We start from the raw sequence: 14,323 nt of genomic DNA, 5'->3' as shown, positions 1-14,323 counted from the left end.
TTACAGACTGGTATGTCCAGGGCAGGGGGTTTAAAACTAGATGATCTTCAATGTCCCTTCCAACCCAAACCATTCTATGACTCCTCTTAAGTTCCCACAGGAAAATGCAGTGATATGAACAGAGAAGAGTAAGAAAAAATACTTATGGTGAAAAAGTGACACCGTTTGCAAAGAACTGAACAGGTGGAAAGGTAATAGTCTGTTAAAAGTTAAAAGATAAAGGTCATAATATGCATTGTGGAATGAAGAGGACACAAGATTGACAGCTGTAATCAAAACAATGCAAAGAGATCCAGCTGTGGAAAGAGGAAATTTATGCATGTGAAAAGATGGAAGGTCTTTTCCATTCCAAAAAACCTCTCATTAGGAACTTAGTATATTTTCAAATAATGGAAGAGTATGCAATGCCTTCCTATTAAAAAATTATAATAAAAACTATTGTGAACAATCTTCTCAGAGCCCTAGCCTGTCTCCTGCATGCAAACTGCTGGGTTCCATTAAATAAGATTTCTTAAAAACAAACAAACAAACCAACCAAATCAAAACAACACCCAAACATCTGTGCATTGAGGAAGGGAAGAAAACCCACATGTTTAAAGCACTAAAGGGAAACTCTGAAGCATCATTATGGTATTAGGAGAGGTAAAAAATGGCTCAATTCTAAAGCATAATCTTGTTGTGGCATCAAATGTCAAGTGACTAAGTGCACTATACAAACTGGATCTCTTTTTTTTTTTTAACTGTTTTAGAAACAGGGTCTTGATTCTGTGTTCTATTCTTCTCCATTATCATGACTGGTCAAGTGGGAGACTAGCCAGCACCTGTCACATATAGCTCTGTTACTGGTTTCTATCCAATTCCTAACTGACACTGTTGTTCCGTGCTTGGCACAACAGGCACTGAATCTCCATAAATAATTATTCTGATGTCAGAGACACAGGATTGTAGCTCCATTCAGAGAGTCTGCTGGGCATGGGGAGCGGGCAGAAGAAGGATGCTTCTATTTACACACAAAAATCTTTGTCATTAGCCACGAGCAAAGAGAAAGGAAATACAGAGAGAGACCATGACAATAGGGATTTAATAAGGATTTAATAAGGATTTGTTCCTCTGGGGGGACAAAGGTGGGGCTGAAGGACAATGGCAGTACTACGCTATTACAGTAGTTTATATTGGACCTCTTTCAGAAATAAACCATGAACATTTACTCTCTATACCATCAAAACTACCTATTTTACATGTACAACAAGAAAAAAATAAAACATTGTCATCTAAACTAATTGTGAATAGTGAGGAAAATACGGATGAAAAGCATGTTGTCACTCTGAGGTTTTATTTACATACAAATACAAATGAAAAAGACAAATACAACTACAAAGGAGTTTCTTCTCCAAGGTTGCTAACCTGCTATTACACAGGTGGGAAAACTGGCTTCCACTGAAGTGCTTATGCTATCACACGCACATGAGGATGGAAGTTCATTCTTCTTGCATCCCTCGTGCCCTGCAAGCCCATATAGGCAGGAAAAGAGAAAAAAAGCTTGGATGGCAACCCAGTACTCGGAATAGACTAGCACTAAGCTCATCTCTGAGTCACATTATGCAAATTATATCACTCCCTGCTCTCCTCTTGTACTGACTATGAAGTTACTGAAGACTGAGAGAACCCCAGCAGATCCATTTGTTCCCCATACAGAAGCTGTTCAATAAGTCTTCATCTATGCTGCTGCTCTCCATGCTTGTTGCACTCTGCTTTCAATGAGACAATCAGAACTGCAAATATAGTGAAGACTTGGGCACACCATGGGTTTATACAGTAATAAAATCATGTTGTCTCATCTTTTCCTTTCGAAATCCTAACACCAGGCTTTATTTATTTGACTGAGACTCAGTACATGTTTTCTCAGAACTATCTTTTAAGAACAATCACCTTATTTAGTTCTAAGATTAGATATTTAGTTCTAAGATTAGATATTTAGATCAAGGTCTTTTTCTGAAAAATAAGGCTATTGTTATATACATCAGCTTCATAAATTAACTCAGAAACCCAGGATAACTATAAAACATGTAGCATCATCTCCATTTCACAACTTCCTGGTTTACTTGGAAGTATTTCAGAAAAAGATCATTTAATTAAGAATGCTGGCAGCAGAAACCATCTCCAACACTAGCTAGGGTAAGTAAGGCTGGGAAGAGAAGATGAAGTACATGGACATTCTCTTCTCTAGTTACATTTACAAACTATCGAGTCCAAACATTACAAATGAAAGATTGTACTCTCTCTCATAGTTTGATGACACTAAGACTAATTCTCTGATGATTTATCCGGGCATCATCACTGGCCTCAATACCTTTCTCATTTCTGTCATATACCTCTATCTGTTTCTGAGCTGTTTGACAAAGAGAAGCAAGGTATTAACTGAAACCAGTGTTTTGAGCTCAGGTATAATAAGACAGATCCTCTATCTATCCTGTCAGGAAGGTCTACATGATTGAGGAACTCATTCATTTTTCTACATGTGTGTGTACATATAACTATCAATATCAAACTGAACATATTCTAAAGCTTACACTGTCTGCAAACCATGAGCTATTTATCTTCTTTTGCTGATGCATTCATTTCACAGGCTAAACTTACCACTGGCACTGCACAGAACTACCCTTGTGAAAATTATTTCAGTGAGTGGGGGACAGAGTGGGGGGAAGATGTATATGAAATTCCTCAAATGCTACAGCACCTCAGTATTTGTCGGGATTCCATTCAAAGAAGTCATTAGAAGCCTTAGGGGAGCTGGCATGCAAGTGCTTTTAGTTATGATGGTTTGTCATTCAATAAATTAGTCAGTATTAAAATAATCTGACTGCAGCTTTGAAGTGACTTGCAAACACGTCTATTAGGACATGTTAGTTATCAAGCAATTTTTCTACTGATATTATATCACATAAAAAATATTGTCTCTTGCAGAACAAGATGTGAGGGTGATAAAATGGTTGGGGGAAAAAAAAATCATACTCATTAATAACAAGTCTATAACCATACCATAAAATAAACATGCCAGTTTCAAACAAAGAATTCCCCTGGCTGTTAATTTATTAAATATTAAATTCCTAACACGCATAAATAATTTGAATAAAACAAAATTATGGAGATTAGTAGATCACAAGTTTTGTTTAATAGCAGGGCACTTAATTTTCAGGTTATAAATAATTTTGATTACTGCACACTCCAAAGGCATATATCAATTCTGAGGACAGCTTTTTATGTCAAGTACACAGATCCAAATTCAGTATGAACTTCGATATCTTAAAATACAAACAAAAGTTTTTGGGAAGGAACATTAAAAAAAAAAAAAAGATTTAAGTGTACCATTCCTTTTTAAAATCAGCAACACAGAACTAGAAAGGACCACCTGCATTTCTCCTATCTCAGCCATCACTTCATCCCATTATCCCACAAACTTACTGGATTTCACCTTAGAAGAACTTCCTTCTTCGGAAGACTCCTTTTTGAGTCTGCTTGTCTTCAAAATTTAGGAACTTATTTCTTCCAATTTCCAGCCCCAATTTACTCATAGCAAATTACACCTACCCTTCCTTCAGGTAATGGCATACAAGTGTGATCTTGATTAAAATCAAACTAACGTGCCACAGCTTCCCGTGTTTTCAGCAAATAGTTCAGTCAACACTAAAATCTTGTTCCTGCATGCTGGAGTTAAAAGTTCAACTCAATGACTGCAACAGATGTCTACCCACATCCCTAAACAGTCAACTGACTTGCCTGGTGCTGTCAGGGAAGCCTACAGATGCCCACAGATTGGAACCTTAAAAATGCAAGAGCCTGCATTCCCTATCCAGGGGAAATGGATTTCACAATAGAATGTATTTGTATATGTAAAGAAAGATGAGGAAAACTGACAGCTAATAGAGCTCTTCCAAGATCATCTTGTGGACAAAACACCTCTAATACCCTTTCTTTTACCTCCAATTTTTTTCTGAGTATTTTGTCTTTCCCAATGATTTTCAAGGCAGAGAAAATGAAGCAAATAATTGCATGCAGAAAAACAAAAATATTAAAGCTTATAGCCACTTTCAAAAGTTTAAGAGGCTGTGGCCTTGGCTAACATTATTTATAATTTCTATGATGCTTTTGACTCTGACCACAATTTTCACATCTACAAAAATACATCCATACACATATACACATGCCTATATATATATTTATATGCACAGACTTGTATAAATGCAACATTTCCATTTTTACATCATCTCACTAAGTAACTCAAAGCATAGTTACATCATTTAATGTATCTCAATGTTAAGAGATTTTACTGGCAACAACTGCAGCCCATCATGAAAAGGCTCAGCTTGCCCTGTACAAAACAAGTATATTTTTTCCAGATGAAGATGGATATTTACGTCTTATAGTTCAACTTATTTGATTTTATGACCAGAATACTAGAGAAAACCTTAAAAATTTCTTCTCCCAAAGACACACTCAACAAGTTGCTAAATACTTTACTCACCAATGCTGCTCAGAGAACTGCTGCTTTCAGAGTCAGAAGGCATTATGGACAGCACACTGTAAGTAGACCCTAAAATCAGGAAAATAAAGACAGTATTACTTTCTTTCCCCCTTTCCCTCTCCTCAAGCCAAGCTAATGATCCATTTCCTTGATATTGCACATGTCAAACACACTAAAGTAGAGAGAACGCACACCACTGAAGCATAAAAAAATCTAATAGCCAAAGTATAATTTGTAAATTAACATTACATTGTGCACTGAGTAGAAAATCATTTTGGATGAAATGGTAAAAATTAGTTCAGTATTGATACATTGGTTATTTCAGATACACTGAAAATACAGTATCATGTCTATAATAGGAAGACTATGTGTGACAATAGTCAGAACCTATTTTGGTTTCTTATGTTTCTACATGTACCAACTCCTAATTCATTGTGTAATTGATTTGTATTCTTATCCTCAAACATCATTCAGACTTGAAAATTTCACTTCATTTGTAAGTAAAATTTGCTTACATCCATTTGCAACTTGAGGTATCTAATTTTAAAAGCAAGGACCTACAAAGCAGCAAGTTTTTTCATGTATTAATAGATCAACAGACAGAGAAGCCTTTCATTTTAGCTATTTTAGAAGTATGCTAGATTTTACTTACCAGAAGAACTAGAAAAACAGGTCCTACTTCAAAACATTAACTAAACAGCTCCACCATCCCTCACAGACAGGATAAACACACCATAGTAAAGACAGGGAATGAGTGTGTGCAAAAGCCATTAGAAATTTGGTCCCTTTTCAGCACTAGCCAGAACGTGAAACCTGTCCTCACAACAGCCAAGCTCAGATAGTTTCAATCCTTTCAGGAGCTGGTTTTCCTATAGCCCCTCTTTCTTATATTCCAGTAGTTCTTCCTTCCTTTCTTCCAATTTCTTTAGGAAATAAAAGCTGAGAAGATTATCTGTATGGATCTACCTTTGAAATAGACTGAAGAAAGGACAGGCTAGAAAATAAGAAAGAAATCCTAGTTTTTGCTCGTCTCCTCTGCTTTTTACTAGAGAAAGACATTACATCTGTAAATACGTGATGTTAGATGAAGGAAAGGCAAGATGTGATAAAATAATTCTACTAACAACAATATATGACAAGCTTGTCACTGTCACAGTGGCTGGCTTCAGAAAAAAATCTGCTGGGCATTTTTGCTTCCATCTCCAATATTTGCAACTAATAATTTAGGCTGTATTCTTATTTCATTAAAGCTTATTAAAAGCAAAATAATTTCTGCATTAATTTTACTTGCAGTATTTCTTGCAGCCTGAACTTAGATTAGAATCATAAGGAAAGCTAAAAAAACCAGATCAATATATTAAACAAAGTAGGACATCTTTATTTCAGACAATGTGTACTGAGATGGTATCAAAACTGCGTGGGACTCAAGCAAAACAAAGTCTTGTGCCAAGAAGTGACACTTGATTATACTTGGCAACTTAAGGCAAAATTGCCCACTTCCTCTAAAAGATTACATAGTAGTTCCACATCTAAATGAAGTTTCACTGATTATTAGCTGCTTTCACTTTTAAGAGGGGAGAAAGAAAAGACTCAAAACTTCATCATCTTAAGTGATTTTTCTTCTATTTATCTTCAAGACTGATCCTCTCTGTATTCTTTTCCTGCACACTACAAGCCTGAGCCAGGACTTAAAATTAGTTAAAATCTGCTCCCTGGAACAGAAAGATTTTGTGAAGCTGACTTCATCAATGGAGAAATATGACTCTCCATAATAATGTTTTTAAAACATTAGCTGAGATTTGTAAATGCAAGATCCGGTATGCATGGCATGTTATCAAGAAAACCTACAATTGTGAAGAGGGGAGGAATCATCTGACCCATTCATAATTCCTCACTTCCAACAACAACAACAACAAATCCAGCAGCATTTGTCTGGTTTTGGTTTATTTTTAAACTACACAGGATATGAGTCCATTATCTGTGACATGTGCAACCTTTCTCATCAGAAGCAGTATTAATAAGCATTAGAAACGATAACCAGAGGACTCTACACAGTTTCACAATATTAAAATTTGTCTTTAGGTACTGTACTGATATACATCCATGATATTCAACCTGATATTCAATCCAGGCTAAAGTGGCATTGTTCTTGGCATATTCTGCTTGATCAAACCAGCAATACATCATTGGTACCTGCAAATGCTCCAAGACAGCGTTCCCCCACTCTATAGGATGCCTCCTCACATAAATGAATACACTCAAAATCATCCCAACAGCAATTCAGACACATGTAAAAAGGCAAGGAAAAAGGCCCAAGCTAGTTTCTACCATGAAAGGCACCAGAACACCCTGTTTATTCATGAGCTACACAACCACGGTATTTAAAAAAATTTGTTGCAAAACCACATGCCTCCAAACAATTTTTCACTTTATTTCATATTTTTAACACTTTGACTGTCCATCTTGTCAAATTGTACAAAAAATAAGTTCAGAACATTAAACTTAACAAGAAGCCATGAATACTTTTTAAAGTAAATGTTGAAAGTACTTCACACCTAGGAGTGCACATGCCTTTCACCATACTTTTCCAAATATTTGACTTCAATATTTTTCTGCTAGTATTCACCTTGCATATTGAAGTCCCACAGTACTAAAACTTGCTACATTTAATCTCAATGCACTGATTTAAAAGAACTGCTGACATGTTCCTAAAGCTCAAAATTACAACTTGAAATGACAGGATTCCAAGAAACATAGTAGAATCTACTCATCTTAAATTAAAAAAAAAACAAAACAAAAAACACCAAAAAAACACCAAAAAAACCCCAAAAAAACCAAAACAAACAAAAAAAACCCCAAAAAAAAACAAAAACAAAAAAACCCACCCAACAACCAAAACAAAAAAAAACCCCAAAACCCAAACAAAGAAACAAACAAAAAACCCCAAACAACAACAACCAACCAACCAACCAACCCAAAAAGCAAACCTGTCTTTTACAGACACACACTCATACAGAGAGGGAAAATAGCATAAGCATCCTGTCTTTGTATGGCAGACTTGCTTTCTTTTTTACTCATCCAGACATAAGCTTTGGATCAATTCCTGGCTGTATTAAACAGCTTTGGCAGGGCAGAGGGATTTAAGAACTGCTTCAGTAGATACTTGAGAACCTTAAGAATCTCACCTCCTTTTATTTTCAACAATTAGGGCAAGTCAAATTTCTTTGAGTTATTACTGTCTTTATTAATCAGATAACAGGAAGGCCACTTAAAAAAAATCACAAATTCAGGAAAGGAACTAGTTGCTTAATGTGAAAGCTAACTCCAGGGACAACAGAGAACTGTGTTCCAGTTTGCCTTCATCTTTCACACAACAGCCCCATAGAAACAGTGACACCTTCTTTCCTTGTTAAGAGAGACAATGACGCCGGAGGAGGAATAAAAAAGGAGAAAGAGAGAAGAATTACATGTCCTAAGAAGACACCAACTGCCTAAACCAGCAACATCCTCATCAGCAGTGCCAAATCCAGACTGATGGAATTAAATTATTTGCATAAAATTAAAATGGAACATTTCTGTCTTTCTAACTTCTGAATTGTGAAACACCATGTAACACTGGCCATCACTTATACTTCAAGGAGAGACTAAAAAAATCCAAGTCAGATAAGCTCAAAGTAAAGCTTCCAAAACAAGCTTGAACTTGATCCCTTCAGTAAGAAAGCAGTACAAAGGATCAAGTATGATATCTTCTAGGATATTATTGAATGACTTGTGAGAAAAAACACACTCTGTTCAAATTTCATTATATGGAGATAAACTGACTGTCAGAATTGCCGTGGCTGCACAGGAACTTCTCATCCTCCTCCATACAAATACACATATGCATGCTCTGCTCATGGCTTTAAACTGTAGTGTATCCAAGGGGACTGTACTGGCAAGACACACAAAACTCATTGCACATATGCTTTCAGTCCACTAATTCTTTTCTTCCCCCCTTATCTATAATCCAACTCAAAGAAAGATATTTCATCTTCCAAACTTCACTATATTAACTAAATAACTGTGTAGGAATAAGAATAATTACTCCCTCAGATACGCACCTTCAACACAGGCCAAAGAGACAACTATACTGAACCTGCTGCAGTGTGTGAAGAACTAGGGGTTTATTCAAGGAACATTAGTTGCTTCATCCCACAGGATGGAGGTTGCTCTGATCTCAGCTACACAGCTCTTGGCAGGTCATCCATCTCTAAAGATTGCATTTAGATCTGCAGTATGGCCAAATCTTGAATTAAGCATGTTTTCTAAGTAGGACTGAGCCTGGAAGGAGTGCTTTGCCTGCACAAATCTCTTCTGCTACACCTCTGTGTTCAAGGATGATGTAAACAACCCTCCATGCTCCCTGGCTGCAAATTTCCACTGTTAATTAAACTGTGCTCTTCCTCCCACCTCCCTTCCCAGTGCAAGGACTGCCAGCTGATTCAGCTTCTTGTCAGCAAATGATTTTTCTGATGGAAATCCAATGCACCAGATGAGAGGGCAGCACGACAAACATTGTTTTATCCACATCTCCATGCACCAAACCAAGTTGACTTTGGCAGGAGTCCTATTTGCTGGTGGGGGGGAAGCAACAAAGTTTGATTCAAACCGGAAATGACCCAGATTGCAACGTTCCCATTGCCTTTACAACAAATAAAACTGCCCAAGGAGCTTAGAACCACACAGGTCTCCTATGCTCTGTCTCTGATGCTATTCTTTTCTTGGCAGCCTATGCAGCCAGGTTTGTCAAAAACCACACGACATGGTATTTTCTTGCCATTGTGTGACGTTCAGATGCTAAATTCTGACCTCATAAAAAACCTTCAATTGGGTATTTGCTTCCATCCCTGTCAAACTTATTTCAGATGTTTCACAGTCATTTACTTTTAAGAATATGAGTAACTTCAAGAACAAAGGTACAAACTTAGCAGTGACTCTTCCTCATCTGCTTTTAAACATGGCTTTATTACTTATTCTGTAAATCTATTTTTAGGGCACCATGAAAATTGAATTAACATTAAGCAGCTTTTTAAATAATCAAGCAGCTAAAAAATCACATTTATTTCCCAAATGCCTCAGTCTATAACAGCTTCACAGAAGTGATAAGGGTGAAAGAGTTTGTTTTCCTTTTCAATGGAAAAAACTTTTTACAACAACCTATTTATGAAATAATAAGATATTAAAAGTGTGTTTTGGAAAATACAGATATTTCATTGCTAAAGTAATCCTTGAATTCTAAGTGATTAAGAATATACTCTTGTTAAAGACAGAAAATGAACAAGGACTTTGGCACCTTTCTCTGGAACATTTAGTAAAAACCAGCACCGGAGACAAAGTCAGGCTAATTTTGATTTAATATGATAATTTCTGCGTAGGTTTAGATTCAGAAAAGTTAAGTAACCTGACTGAGGCCAGAGACATCAGTAAAGACATCTGAATTCAGATGGTGAAGTTCCCAGCTGTCAGTCATACAATCAGTACAGCATCTGATCTTGAGCTGCTAAAAACAACACTAGACAAATACCTGTCAAATTGCTATTTTCTTAGCAACATCTGTTCAAAACACTTCATAGTAGAATAAACCTAAAGACTGATATTTCTAAATATGCATTCCTAAGTGTACCCTCTCTAGCAACATCTACACTCATTGCTATAGATTTCTTTTCTTTAGCCAGGAAGCAATACAGTAAATTATACTGAAAAGAACTTACAATCTATCTTTAAGAGGAATCTAAGCTACTATATTACTGTTGCACCTCTTACTCCAGTGTGAATTATGAAAGGAAGCAGACAAGATTGGGGCCTTCAAGAGTGGCAGTGAGAAAGACAAGAGGAAAGTACAAGAGACATTTTCTTGTCTTTTTTGCTTCTTCATTAGGATACACTTCCTGCTGTCCACATACTTCATCAGCATTATTTGTTCTTGTTTACTGTAATCTGAGCATTGGGCCAAATCATCCTCTTTTCACAAAGAGAAGTGCAGAAATGATTAAAAATCATGACAGACTAGAGTCTGTCTAGCAATTTGCATTGCTAGAGTCACAAAACACACATGCTGACCATGCTTCAGCTGACAAAGAATTCAAGCTATTTTGCAATGGTCATGATCACAGAATTACAGAATATTCTGAGTTGGAAGTGACCCACAAAGGAGTCCAACTCAAGTAAATGGCCTGTACAGGGATTGAACCTGTGACCTTGGCATTATTAGCACCATAGTCTAATCTCAGGGTTATATGTTCTTATAATGTCCTAAAGAGGTGGGACAGAAGCAGTTTACAAGAGCAGAATTACCATGAATTTTTATTAGCTGGATAGCAGCTATTATCAACCTATAACCAGAAGCAAAGAGGTACAAAACCTTACGATTCCTTAAAATAACCAAACAAACCCAAATCCAAGCATATCAGGCCAGTTAGAAATAATGCCCTTTGCTACCTTCCAATCTTTTATTTCTCTCTTTGCAATTTATAAAATTACTAATTTAATCTCTTGCACTCTGTGGAACCATATCAGAAGTGATTAAATCTATCTACTGGAGCAGTAGGACCAAAGATGAAATCATAATTGCTGCTGTTATTACTTATTCAAAAAGTCCTGCAGCAATTCAGGTTCTGAACCAGAAACAACTGCTTTAACCTTTGAGCTTTTTGAGTGGGATGGCTTTTAGTTCTAGTGAGAGCACTTTGTCTTGACAAGTTATTTGTCTCCCACACTGTAGGAACTGTGATAGTGTATGCCCATGCCCTCCTTTTACAGCCCTGAATAGTTCAATGAGATGGGTGATGATTTTTCAAGTTATTTTAAGGCTAAGAGCAAAATACCTCACTACCATGAAAATATTACCAGGCAAACTTAAATTACTCACATTTTGGTAAAAGAACAACTTAAAGTTTGTAGACCTACACACATTGTCCTCACTGCTAACTTTATTATAAGAAAAATGTATATTTTTATAGTCTGATGCGCCAAAGGAAGAGCAATGAATAAGTGATTATGGATTCTTTAACCTCACTATTTAGTACAGATGTGAAAAAGCTGCATTTAAAGACAAGTCCTAGTAAAAATTCAATACAGGTAGGGGAAACCAAGTGTCACATATTTCAGCTCGTGGATTGTACAGGTGATCCTCATGTTGCTATCAATGCAGCACTGCCATCTTCCATTTTAAAACATGATGTGGCATTACAGCTGACCACCTGATCAAACAAATACAGGTATCATTTTTATGAATTACTTTTAACACAGATGCTTTAACAATTCCCATTAATATATTCTGAGGAAACCCATCCCACTCCACTGGTAAAAAGGCTAATGTATCCATTTTTTCCACTTCTAGCCATCGGGAACATTACATTTGTTTGCTGGATTATGTATGATAAGCCAAAGGCAAAAATAAAGATAAAATATAATAACATTTTCCTTTTTTGACAAGCTTCCTGAAATCTCAAAATCTCTTTCTGTTTGTTATCTCCTTAATCTAGATTACTCACGAAATTATACATAAGAGGATATAATTAATTTTGTTTATTAAGGAAGAGAGATGTATGTTTTCATGAAACCACCTAGATGCCTAAAATACAGTAGAGGATGTTCACCAATCTCTTTCCCTCCAGGAAGGGAAATTGGGTAACATAGAGCCTAAATCCACCTGGCAAGCATGTGCTCCTTCAGTTCTCCATCTGCACAGTGTCCAGCAAAATGTCATTCTGACCATTCACTGGATATTCCAGGTATTGCTGAAGGGCCCATAGACAGATGATGAACAGAGTTACATGTCATTACCTGCGCTGGGAACAGATACCTCTTTGAATATCCTCCTTTTTTATTTAACTTTGACAGAAATAGTATTCCCTAATACCTCCAAATTTCTTCACCAGCTTTTTTTAACCCCAGAAAATAATACATCTTTTTCCTAGCACACTAACCAGTGCTTAAAGTTTGAAGGACTTGGTTGTCCATTTTGTTATCAGCACTCCTTCCAGGGAAAGCTCATTTGCAATTGACCCTAGACGATTTAAGTGAAAGTAAATTATGTTCAGACAATACCCACATGCTATCCTATGCAGTCAAAAGCAACAAACTGTTGTGGGAAGAAGGTAGCAAATACTAGATATCTACAAATGCATTCTCTATCAGCAACAGTTGTCTTACTAAATTTGCAATGGTGACAATTAAGAAATTCAAACTTCTTTTAGTTAGCACAGATATACACAGGGCTTTGTAGCATATTATTTCATCAAATAATAGTACAGTCAAGTAATATGAATGGCAAAATAAAATTTAAGAAGTAGCATTATTACTACAACTAAGTGCTATATTTAAACTTTAATTTAAATTTTGGAAATAAATCAAAGTAACCACCTAATTAAGTTTGTAAAGAGGCCATGCCATTAAAAAAACAGAAAAAAACTACGTGGAAGAACAAAGAAAAAAAGAAACTACAGGTATTTAAAACTGCAGGCACTAGCATTCCAAAGACTATAAATCTACCAGGTAACAAGGGAAGCAAGCATCAGCTTCTCAAGATCAGCCTCTTAACGCATCCAGTCCTTCCATTAACTCACTGTAACTTGCACCTGGGTGTTTCCTCTGCAAAAGCAGTTGGGGACATGCCTGAATCTGTGGGTGACTGGACCATCAGTGCCTAACCTGAGCTTTTTGCTAACAAGTCAAACTTTGTCCATAATAAATAAGCATTCTGGTTCAAACTATTTTTTTAGGAGAAGTCATCAAGAATACACAGATACCTACACCCATCCATAAATGGATGGGTACTCTAAATATAAGACCTGAACAGCTTCAATGATAATGGTACAGAGTTAAAGTCGCATTGCTTTCCTACTCTGCAGAGGCTTTCAAAGAAGGGCAAATGGGTTTATCATAGTTCTAGCTTACCCCTGCACAGAGAATTAGACACACAAGGAGGAAGGCACCTCAACACAAACATAACTGCAATCACACCACAGTGTTGTGCTGTTTATAGCTCACGGAAATGAAGAAGCCCATTTAGGCCAGTCCTTTGTGATTCCAAGCAGAGGAGTAACATATCAAAGTCCAAAGGCTTTTCTCCACTCTCCTGATACTATCTATCTTATCTAAACTCACCTGTGTACAATTGAATCTTATAAAGCTATCTTGTCTGAATATCCTGATTTCTACAACCCTAGCATGTTGACAAGTGCCAAACTTCTTTTTCTAACAAGAAATGGAACAAAGTAGTTGGAATGCTCCTCTCAGAAAGCAGCCTCTGTGAGCACTCAAGGACTAAACCAGTAACTGATTCAAGAAGTTAGTTACACAATACCTCCTCATATGCTGCTCTCCATATTTAATGCTATAAATAATAACTGATTTAGAAAACTTATGAGCCTGTTGGTTTTAGTCTGAATCCCCCGCTTTGCTACAACTTACAAACCAGTTCATGTCTACCGCTCACCAGGATTGCAGGAGATGTACCTATACAATCATCCAAGTTGGGACTATGTTTGAGGCTACACACGTCTCCTTTGAAATTCAAGTTGTGTTGGGAGATTTGACTTTTTCAAACCATGTATCTCTAGAAAGAGTGGTTCGTATTACTGGCATAATGCTCAAGAAACCTCCTTTCAAACTTGAAAAAAGATAGCATACTCCCCAACTAAGCTCCAAAAAATGAACTCTCTTTATATTGCTCTTCATAGCGTGCTTCAATATTCAGCTCTAATCAAATTCTCAGAAAAAAGAAGAGGAAAGAAATGTCTCAAGATGGTTTCATTAAGG

At 36.5% G+C, this 14,323-nt stretch overlaps 1 protein-coding gene across 5 annotated transcripts in view; it reads right to left on the bottom strand.

Moving 5' to 3' along the window:
* DLG5 (discs large MAGUK scaffold protein 5) overlaps positions 1-14,323 on the bottom strand; it is a 105,167-nt gene that overhangs the window by 61,120 nt on the left and 29,724 nt on the right. For all 5 annotated transcript variants that reach the window (XM_027723982.2, XM_027723985.2, XM_027723981.2 and 2 more), the window contains exon 2: positions 4,523-4,591. In XM_027723982.2, coding sequence (XP_027579783.1) covers positions 4,523-4,591 — 69 coding nt within the window. The remainder of the gene's footprint in view (positions 1-4,522; positions 4,592-14,323) is intronic.

Source organism: Pipra filicauda, unplaced genomic scaffold, assembly GCF_003945595.2.
Source record: "Pipra filicauda isolate LSUMZ 115617 unplaced genomic scaffold, ASM394559v2 scaffold207_size1410395_pilon, whole genome shotgun sequence".
In the NCBI taxonomy this organism is placed as follows: domain Eukaryota; kingdom Metazoa; phylum Chordata; class Aves; order Passeriformes; family Pipridae; genus Pipra; species Pipra filicauda.
This window is presented reverse-complemented; position numbering and strand designations above follow the sequence as displayed.